This window comes from Papio anubis, chromosome 13 (genome assembly GCF_008728515.1).
Source record: "Papio anubis isolate 15944 chromosome 13, Panubis1.0, whole genome shotgun sequence".
NCBI classification, from domain to species: domain Eukaryota; kingdom Metazoa; phylum Chordata; class Mammalia; order Primates; family Cercopithecidae; genus Papio; species Papio anubis.
The window spans coordinates 26,989,297-27,000,555 of record NC_044988.1 but is presented as its reverse complement, the minus strand read 5'-3'; the positions used below and the strand labels follow the sequence as shown (position 1 = coordinate 27,000,555).

At 39.8% G+C, this 11,259-nt stretch overlaps 1 protein-coding gene across 1 annotated transcript in view; it reads right to left on the bottom strand.

Moving 5' to 3' along the window:
* Positions 1-7,550: 7,550 nt before the first annotated feature.
* KLF9 (Kruppel like factor 9) overlaps positions 7,551-11,259 on the bottom strand; it is a 30,481-nt gene continuing 26,772 nt past the window's right edge. Inside the window, exon 2 of the mRNA XM_003911794.5 lies at positions 7,551-10,948. Coding sequence (XP_003911843.1) covers positions 10,719-10,948 — 230 coding nt within the window. The 3' untranslated portion in view covers positions 7,551-10,718. The remainder of the gene's footprint in view (positions 10,949-11,259) is intronic.

Below are 11,259 nucleotides of genomic sequence, written 5' to 3'. Positions count from 1 at the left end.
TTCATTGAGGGCCATATTCACTCTGAATGCGAGAAATGAAAAGAACAAATATTTGTTGGAAACCTAGTGTTTCAAAACTGTTAGCCTTGTGTAGGGGCATTGAGCTAACAGTTTACGTATTTTATTGATTTACTCTTCACAAGGATGCTATGGGATATTACACATACATCCACACAAACTGAGTCTCAGAGAAATTAAATAACTTGCTTGGACCTGGTACCCAGCTAGGATTTGAACATGGGTCATGATATGATTTGGATCTGTGTCCCCACCCAAATCTCATGTTGAATTGTAATTCCCAGTGTGGGAGGTGGGGCCTGGTGGGAAGTGATTGGATCACAGGAGTTGATCCTTCAAGAATAGTTTAGCACCATCTGCTGCATGGTGTTCTTGTGATGGTGAGTTCTCATGAGATCTGGTTGTTTAAAAGTGTGTAGTTGGCCAGGCATGGTGGCTCATGCCTGTATTCTCAGGACTTTGGGAGGCCGAGGCAGGAGGATCACACCTGAGGTCAGGAGCTTGAGACTAGCCAGGCAACATGGCAGAACCCCATCCCTACTAAAAATACAAAAATCAGCTGGGCATAGTGGTGGATGCCCGTAATCCCAGCTACTCAGGAGGCTGAGGCAGGAGAATCACTTGAACCTGGGAGGTGGAAGTTGCAGTGAGTCAAGACCATGCCATTGCCCTCCAGCCTGGGTGACAAGAGCAAAACTCCTTCTCAAAAAAAAAAAAAAAAAAAAGTGTAGCACCTCTCCCCTCTCTCTGGTGCCTGCTCTGGCCATGTGATGTGGCTGCTCCCCCTTTGCCTTCCACCATGATTGAAAATTTTCTGGCCAGGTATGGTGGCTCACATCTGTAATCCCAGCACTTTGGGAGGCCGAGGCAGGAGTGTCACTTGAGGTCAGGAGTTCGAGAGCAGCCTAGCCAACGTGGCAAAACCCTGTCTCTACTAAAAAATACAAAAATTAGCCGGATGTAGTGGTGGGCACCTGTAACCCAGTTGTTGGGAGGCTGAGACAGGAGAATTGCTTGCACCCAGGAGGTGGAGGTGGCAGTGAGCTGAGATCGTGCCACTGCACTCCAACCTGGGCGACGGATCAAGACTCGTCTCAAAAAAAAAAAGACAGTTTCTGAGCAGATGCCAGCACCATGCTTCCTGTACAGCCTGCAGACCATGAGCCAATCATACCTCTTCTTTATAAATCACCCAGTCTCAGGTATTTCTTTATAGCAATGCAATGTGAGAACGGCCTAACACAGGTTGGTCTTTTGAGAAAACCCTAAATGATACCATTTGACTTAGGAAGAATTGAGTTTGTAGTGAAAACCAGGAGTAAAAACTGCATTCAACTCTTTACTTGAGTTGAAACTCAAGAAGCAACTGTCTCATTGCCAGGGTGAACAAAGGCCACATGAACTAGAGAACAGATGAGAGATATCAAGAATTCGCTGCTCTGCCAGGGCAGCAGCCACAGAGGCCACCCCAAATCAACCCAAACTGACTTCTGGTTGTGACCCCATAGTTGGGCAAGTTAACCCTCATGCAAGAGCTAGGGGCTTCATGTTGCTGTCCTAAAATATGGCATTTATGCATGACTGCATTTGTATTGCAGAATAAATAAGTGAATAAAATATCGCATTTACATTGACTTCTGGGCATTTCCTTTTTTCTCCCCTCTTTTTACAAGTGTAATATATATTCTTTTCGTAGAAACCTTAGCATAATATAGATAAGGAGTATAAATTTAAAATTATCCCTACTCTTATGTGTCAAGATAATCACGGTTAACATTCTTGTATAGTATCCTTTAAATCCTTCTAGCCTTTTTTTTTTTCTGAGCACCTATACATGTTTTAAAGTGAGACTATTTTGGGTTAGCTGCTTTTTATAGAAATATATTGTGAACATATTTCTATGTCATTTCTCAAAGTCTGATTTTCATAATGTCTCTAAAAACAAACAAACAAACTAGGGCCAAATGACCATAGTCAAATAAGTTTGTGCCATTCTGCAAGATGCATCAGCCCCTGGGATATGAATGATGCATACTGGATCACAACAAAAACTCTGCAAAGAAATTCAGTAGAGAAACTTGGTTCACCTCACCTGGGTATCCCACGCTTATCTAATCATAGGATCCTCCTATAAGGTAACATTTACAAAGTTAATGTACTACAGAATATCCTTGGTGAGAAGCTATTCTACATCAATTTGTAATGGATGCATACTATTCTACTGGTATTTATTTATGTATTTATTTGAGACAGAGCCTCACTCTGTCACCCAGGCTGGAGTGCAGTGCGGGGATCTCAGGTCATTGCAACCTCCACCTCCCGGGTTCAAGCGATTCTCCTGCCTCGGCTTCCTGAGTAGCTAGGATTACAGGCACATGCCACCATGCCCAGCTACTCTTTGTATTTTTAGTAGAGACAGGGTTTTGCCATGTTGGCCAGGCTGGTCTCAAACTCCTGACCTCAGGTGATCCACCCACCTGGGCCTCCCAAAGTGCTGGGATTACATGAGTGAGCCACCGCGCCTGGTCCCTGCTGTTATTTAAACCATCCATGAGAACTGAACATTGATATTGTTTTCAAATTTTCACTATTATAAAAAATGCTACCATGTACTTTTTTTTTTTTTTTTTTTTTTGCAGCTAAATCTTTGCAAACTTTCGTGATAATTCGTTGGGCATGCAATTGCTTTGAAAAGTACATGAACATTTGTGTAGTTTTTAAATTCTTATGGCCCAATTATCTCCTAGAAAAATTGTGCCAGTTTGGATCCCCACTAGCAATATGTCCTTTTCCCCCAGTTCTTAACCAAAAGGGTATTTTATATTTTTTAATCTGTACCAGCATAGGCAGATAACTGTACCTCACTATTTTATAATACATTTCTTTGAAAGAATAGCAAATATTTAAGAAAAGTTTATTGGCTGTTTTTATTTCTTATTTTATAAAATGTCAGTTTGTATCATTTGCCAGATTTTTCTAAATATGCGTTCATTTTTTCATACTGACTTGTAAGTTGTAAAGATATTAATCCTATTAATGTGAATTTTTCCATATCCATATCCATACTTTTTAACTTTGTTTAGGCTAATTTTTCATTTACAATAGTTTCACATCTTTAAAAGTTTCTACCTTTAGTTTTGTGCAAATCATGATTTATTAATCTTCACCTATATTTTAAATGCTTTTATCATTTTACTTACATCTTTAATGTATATAGAATTTATTTTGATATACAGTGTGATATAATTTGAATTATTCCTGGATAATATTTTATCTAAACAAAATTTAGTAGATAATACATGTATTTCCCCACTGATTTGTGATGCCACGTTTTTTTTCTTTAGATGGAGTCTCAGTCTGCTGCCCAGGTTGGAGTATAGTAGCTCTATTATAGCTCACTGCAGCCTCACACTCCTGAGTTTAAATTATCCTCCCACCTCAGCCTCCTGAGCAGCTGGGACTACAAGCGCACACCACCAAGCCCACTTTGCTGCCTAGACTGGTCTCGAACTCCTGGCTTCAAGCCATCCTCCTACCTCAGCCTTCCAAAGTGCTGGGAGTACAGGCATGGGCCCTGCACCTGACCACCACTCTTACAAAATACATAAAATTTTTGTACTTTTTTTTTTTTTTTTTTTTTTTGACGTGAAGTCTCACTCTGTTGCCCAAGCTGGAGTTCTGTGGCACAATCTTGGCTCACTGCAACCTCCACCTCCCGGGTTCAAGCAATTCTCCTGCCTCAGCCTCCTGAGTAGCTGAGACTACAGGCACGTACCACCACACCCAGCTAATTTTTGTATTTTTAGTAGAGACGGGGTTTCACCATGTTGGCCAGGCTGGTCTTGAACTCCTGACCTCGTGATCCGCCTGCCTCAGTCTCCCAAAGTGCTGGGATTAAGGCGTGAGCCACTGCACCCCGCCGATTATTATACATTCTTATGTCTTCAAAATAGACTATCATTTCTGGTAAGGCACATTCCCCTAAGTTACTTTTCCTTTGTAAAACATTCTTGACTATTCTTGTAGGTCAAGAGTTAAACTATGAATTAAGAAGGTTTTCCATTATTTGGATGAATCAAGATGTTTTCCATTATTTTTTATGGTCTATGTTCTAACAGTTTTTTGTTTGTTTGTTTGTTTTTTAATTTACTTACATATATTTTTAGAAATGGAGTCTTGCTCTGTCGCCCAGGCTGGAGTGCAGTGACGTGATCACATCTCACTATAGCCTCAAGCTCCTGGACTCAAGTGATCCTCCTATCTCAGCCTCTCAAGTAGATGGAAATACAGTCATGTGCCCAGCTAATATTTTATTTTATTTTTTGTAGAGAAAGGATCCCACTTAGTTGGCTAGTTTAAAACTCCCAGCCTCAAGCGATCCTGCCACCTCAGTCTCCCAAAATGCTGGGCTTACAAGTGTGAGCCTCTGCCCCTGGCCTCTAATCGTTTAGAGAAATTATTGGTTCCTTAAAGATTTGAAAGATGTTGTCTATATAATCTGGGTGCTGAAGTTCTCTGATATTTGTCAATCAAAAAATTAGTTCTCAGTCTATACAACTGTACCACCCATCAAAACTCTTGTCAGTTAAAAAGGTAGTTTTCAGTCTATACAACTGTGCCACCCTTGAAAAGTTTTCTAGGACATTTTATCAAGATGGCCAAAATTATTAGTTGATTTTATCTATAGTTACACCTCTCTTCTCATTCATAATATATATTTAGATTTTCTCTTTTTTTGTTTGGCTTTATCAAAAGTGTGTCTATTTTATTGTTCTTTTCAAAGATCCACTGCTTGGGTTTCTATGTTAAGCTCATTTTATTTTCTCATGCTTTTCCTAGATACTGTTCATTTTCAAACATAAATTGATCGCTTGGCTTATTTTTATTTTTTCATAGATGATAATGAAGCATATGGGGGCTCTGAATTTTTCTGTAAGTACTGCTTTAGGGTATAGGATATATTACAGATATACTGTTTTTTCTATTGTTTTAAACTGATTATAATTTGTATTTTCTGTCTTGATCTAAAAATTTTGACAGTATTTTAATCTCTATTTTTAGTCTTTCAAAATTATCCTTTTGTTATTAATTGCTCATTTTATTGTCTAGTGATAAAAAATGCAGTCTTTTTTTAGAGACAGTGTCTCTCTCTGTCACTCAGGCTGGAGTACAGTGCATGATCACAGCTCATTGCAGCCTTGAACTCCTGAGCTCAAGCCATCCTTCTGTCTCAGCCTCTTGAGGTGCTGTAACTTTGCTTTTGATCCAAATTGAGAATCTAACTTTTAGTAAGGAGGTTTAAGTGGCATGTGTATTCTATTTTCCTTCGTCTTATTTTGTCTTTTTCTTGTGCCTCCTCTTTTTCCTGTCTTTTGCTGTTTATAAATAAGTCTGCTTTTGTTTTCTGCAAACTATGCAAGAATTGACTATACTTTCTATTTATAATTTTAACCTCAAGATTACTCTTCCCCCTCCCCAACCAGCTGTTTATTTCTGCCATTCTAATAAAATGGCTCTAATCAGTCACCAATAACCTCAGATTCCTAAATTCAGGGGACACTTTTCAGCACTGGTCTTACTATACTCCTCAATGCCATGCAGCACAATTGACTAACCCACCCCATCCCTTACTCAACAGCCCTGCAATTTTCTGGGTTTTGTTTGTCCTGTTATTTCCTGAGCTACGTTTCTGCCTCCTCCTTCTCCTCCTCTTTGGTTCTAGGCTCTAACTACTTCTTCTCCCAGGTGATGTCATCACTTCTTTGGCTCCAATTACTGTCAAATATGACTACGACATCCAAATTTCCAGTCCAGTCCACTTCTTTTGAGATCTGAACTAATACATACAATTGTTCTCTTGACATTCCCAGTTGACAGGCACTGCAACCTCAACATGTCCAAAGATGAACCCATGCCCTTTCCCTCATCCACCCACTTTCTCCCCCTTTCCTCCATCCTCACCACTCTGCAGTAACATCTACTTGTTGCTCAGGCCATAGACTTGAGGGTCATTACTGGACTTTTTTTATGTCTTACCCCCGACATCCTAACATAACCAAGTCCAAATGACTCTGCCTCTGATGTATTTCTTGAAACCCTTCATTTCTTTCCATCTCCATTGCTTACTGCCTGGTCTGGAAAACCATCATCTTTTGCCTGGACAAATAGAAGTCTTCTGGCTAGTTTCCCAGCTTCCACTCTTGTCCCTCTAAACTCCATTTTCCTTAGCACTCAGAAAGAGCTTGCTGAAATACAAGTGGGATCGTAGCATTCTTCTGCTTTAAAACTTCCAACAGATTGCCCCTCCCCTTAGAATCAAAAGCAAATGCCGTGTTACAACCTGCAATACATGGCCTTTGTGAACTGGGCCCCAGCACTTCCCTTCTCTTCTCGTCCAGTTTATATTGCAGCCACCCCACTGTCATCCTGTTCCTCCAAACGCTGGTCACATTCCTGTCAAACTCCTTCCACACTCCCTACACATTTTCTAAGGCTAGCTCCTTCTTGTCATCTAGGTCCCAGCTTAAATGTGAAGACCCTCAGGGAGGTCTTCCCTGCCTCCTCAATCTGTAGTACCCTCTCCCCACCCTCCAAGTCACAATCACATCACCCTATTCTATTCTCGCCACTATGCTTATCCCTATCTGAGAGTACATGGATAATCTGTTTACTTGCTATGTATTTCCCTCTACTAACAGAAGCTCCCTGAACACAGGGACCTTGTCTGTTTTTTCACCTTTGTATCCACAGTGACAACAGTGCCTGGCATGAATAGCTGTGCTCAATAAAATGGGTCAAATGAATGGTACATTCCAGTAAATCCCTTGCTGCTGTGATGCAGGCAAAGAAAGATGGAGGGTTGGATTCAGCAGATCCAAATTTACACAGTTAGTGCCACTTATTAGATGTACCTCTTGGCAAGTTATCCAATCCTCAATTTCCTCATCAGAAATAGGTACATAATAATAATTATCTACTATACAGAGCTGCTATAAGGATTAAACGAGAAAAACCTAAACACCCAACACCATGACTAGTTTACAATAAAAGCTTAATTAATACGTAATAGCTAGTACATATCGGCATAAATCACACACACACACACACACACACACTTTGATGCTTGTTTTGCTTGGTGTTAGTTTCTACTGTGGAGCCAATGAAACCTCAACTTGTGTGTTCTTATTAATATCGTATCTCAGGAGGACAATCTGAGCTTACAACTTTCTCTGACCAGTTCCTAGTACACCCTGCACACTTATGAGCTCTAAAAGCCTCTTAAAGTGATTTATCTCCCAAAATATAAATATTCCCCTCCAGCATAACATAACGGTTTCCAGTGACCTCTATTCCATCTACTTCCTCAGAGGTCTTGTATATACACACAAGTCTATATAAATATTGCGAGTGTTAAGAGGCACAGGGTAAAATCATCTTTGCACTCATCCCCAAATCCTGTGAACACAGGTTAAAGAAGTAACTTTCATTATGGTGAAATAGCCCCCTTTTACAACACATAATGGCTGGAACAATTCAGTCTTTATCATTTATTATTTTTGTTTGGACAACATATATACATATGTACAAAATACCTACTGTCAGAATCCTCTTTTATAACTTCATTTGATTTATAAAAACGGGACAGCAAAATAACTTAGGTCACTAATACTGTACAAAAATAAAACTGATTAAACAGTTCTAAAGATCAGCATCTTACAGTGTTACAGATCATCTGTTGTGAAAGAACATCTCAGTCTATCCAGAGTACTGTGCTAAATCTATCTGCAAACTGACAAACTAATCAGTTTCTGTAATACCAAATTCCACATAGAATTCTCAAAAGAAGCATGATGTGGAGCTAAACTTTAGACTTTAAGACTTTAAGCCAGGGCATCATTCCACAATGGTGAAAGGCTGTTTTATTGCCTAACCAAGGAGTGGAGATATATTAACTCTAAAACTATTAAATTTTCCAGAATATGACAACTACTTACAGTATTAGATAAAACAACTTTTCTTTCTTTTTAAACACCTGCAATAGTCTTTCATAAATTCAGCTAGGTTAAAAAAGTAAAGAAAAATTACTATCCTGCATTTGGATTTTCATAAGTTATATCCATGGTCTTTTTAATATAAAAAGTAATTGTTTCATAGTTTTAGTGTTCAACGAACTCTAGTAGTCCTATTTGAACCGTATCTTTATATAGTAAATCTAATTTGAATGCTGTTTCCTGTTTTGTGATGTTTTAAAACAGGATTTAATTACAAAGAATAAAAAGTCTTGAGTTCATATGTTACATAACTATAACATATAAGAGCATATCAAATGTGTGTTTGTCAATAACTTGAAAAGGCAAGTAACAACGTTTTGGGGAAGCAAATTGTGCATTTTTTAAAAACAAGTTGATGCATTTATATCCATCTAAGTGCTTGACAAAGCCACATATAGATTTACTCCTGAAACTATATAGACTGTCTTTCACTGACTTTGCTTTGTTTTCTTTCATTTCTTTGAGGGAAAGATGACTTTTTACAAGTTCAACCCCAAACTCTTCACTCACTAAAAGGCAGCATGCAGAATTTCATAAGCAGAACCATTCCGTGAGCTGAGTAAGAAATAGGCAGCCTAACCTATTTCGTATGAAAGAACAGATGCCCTTAAAACTTATTTTGGACACAAAAATTAAAATTTGGTTTAAAATAAGTGTTTCTAAAATCTGAAACAGAGGTAGAAAGTGTTCTTTATTTTTCCTGACATGTTTTCTCGTGAGAAAACACTTTCCTTTTTATCCCATGGACTGCTCCCAGTCCCTAATGTTAAAAGCAGTTCTCTTTATAGAACTACTAATACAACTACGTTGGTTAAACAAAAAAACACCGTGCTAGTGATGGCTGTTGTATTGGAAGTTGGAGTCAGCCGTGACCCGCGCCCACTGCAGGAGCCCACACTGATTCTGAATCAGAAACGAGTATGTGTCAGGTGAAATAGGTAGGCACCCTATGTTTACACAACACATTTCAGAGCACAAGTATAAACTAGAGTGCACCATAGCTCCCTGTTTTAAATATCAGATAAAATCATCAGAAAGAGTTACTTCTGAAGAAAAAAAAAATGTAAACATTTCCCCCATGATCACTGCTGACTCCCCTCATTTGAGGTCTTTTCTTAACTATGAAAACTCAGTTCACTTTTCTGGCCTCGTAAAGGCCACAGTTAAGTTTTCAGGTAAATGGCATATATGGATGTAGTGGTTTCAGCCATTATAGACACCTAGATACAAGACATATTAGTGGTGAGGCTATTGATGTAAAAGATACAGTGATGTGATTTCATTCGTAGTATTCCATGTCGCCTACGTTCTCCAAAAGGGACGATTTTGCAGAGTCTCCTCTGAAATCATCGTGGTATTTTCCCTTGGCGTTCACTACTTATAAAGGTTGATTTTTCTGTTTCTATTTCGGCTCCCTTTCCTTCTACATAACTCTTGCACCTGAGAGTGGGAGTTTTGTAGGAACACAGGAAGGAGACCAACAAACCTTTTTCACCAAAAAATTCCAGATCTCATGACTATTATGCACACATTTAAATAAAACCCAACAGAGTCAAAAGCTCTCTCCCCTAGTGGCATTAGGATACAATAATGATGTTAACTGAAAGCATAGGAAAATTTGGAAAAGTTAATAGAGTTAAAATTCTGTTGGTTCTTTTCTTTTTCTTTTGCGAAACACTACCCTCCTTCTCCTTCAGCATCTGTTGTGTGTATTCTGCCCTCACATCTCTGCCACGATTTCTTAGGGAAACGTGTATATTGTAAAATAAGCAGATTATAACGTGGTGCCAAACAGAATGTCTGCTTCTATCCTCAAAGCATGTATTTAACTTATTCATCCTCTGCATTAGAAAATAAAAGTGCAGCTTATGTTCAAAAAGTACAACTCATACAAAGCAAGGTTTAAAAGTTCTGTACTTAGTGTAACCTTTCAAAGGTTTGTCTTGATTAATATAAATTCAGACTCTGCTTACCCATTGACTATAAGTAACTGATTTTTGTTTTCAAGTCTTTAGATGACAGATCATGCTGGAGTAGATGTGCTCTTGCTTGCATAAAGACAGCTGTGCTATGGCGGTTTTTTTTTTTTTAATCTCAAAAGTTAACGTGATTCAAGAGAGTGGTTTTGCTAAACAAACTGAAGCACACTCGTCATTACATTAAAAGGTAAGAAAACAATTCTGTGAGACAGCAAGCATAAAGGGCCCAGAATCACTGTGCGAGGCCACAGGTCAACTCACCCAGTCGGACATATGTACACCAGTGTTGAATCTTTAAAATTCTACCCCAGTCTTGGCCTTACCCCCCTCCCCCCGCCCACCCCCTACCCTCCCCCCAAAAAAAAAAGAGAAAAAAAAAACAAAACAAAACCAAAAAACCCAAAAGCATTCGCCTTCCCTCCAACAGTCAGAGACGGGTTCAGAGAGTTGCCTCTTCAAGGGGACCAAGTGTTGTTGACTTTGATCTTAGGCTACAATGTGCTTTTTAAAAACAATGCAGGGAGAGGAAAATCAGAATATTGATCAAAGAGCAGTGACTTCCTGTGCCGTCGGTGTGCCTCTTCCGGGGCTCAGTTTTCACGCGTCTGCTTCCTGGGAGTACTTTTGTCCTTTCGGGGTCCATCCTTCCCTGGCTTCCACGGGCAGCACCTCACAAAGCGCTGGCCAGCGCCTTTTTCGATCGCTTGATCATGCTGGGGTGGAACTCGGTGTGCCGCCGGGCGTGCTTTGTGAGGTGGTCACTCCTCATGAAGCGCTTCTCACACAGCGGACAGCGGAACTGCTTTTCCCCAGTGTGGGTCCGGTAGTGGCGCGTCAGCTCGTCTGAGCGGGAGAACTTTTTAAGGCAGTCTGGCCACGTGCAGGGAAAGGGCCGTTCACCTAAGAGAAAGGAATCAGACAGGATACAGTTTAAAGAACATGAAAAAAATTCCAAAGGGCCGTCATGGTCAATAGTCCCCACGACTCAAAGGATAAATCCCTTGGAGATGATTGTCATGTGTCCCCCTCCCCAAAATCCCTATGTTGAAGCCTTAACCCCCAGCACCCCAGAAAATGACTGCATTTGAAGTTAACGCCTTTAAAGAGGCAACTGATGTTAAACAAGGTCATGAGGGCGGGCCTTAATCCACGACTCGTGTCTTTATAAGAGGAGACGAGGACACAGACATGTGAAGATTAGGGAAGACGGT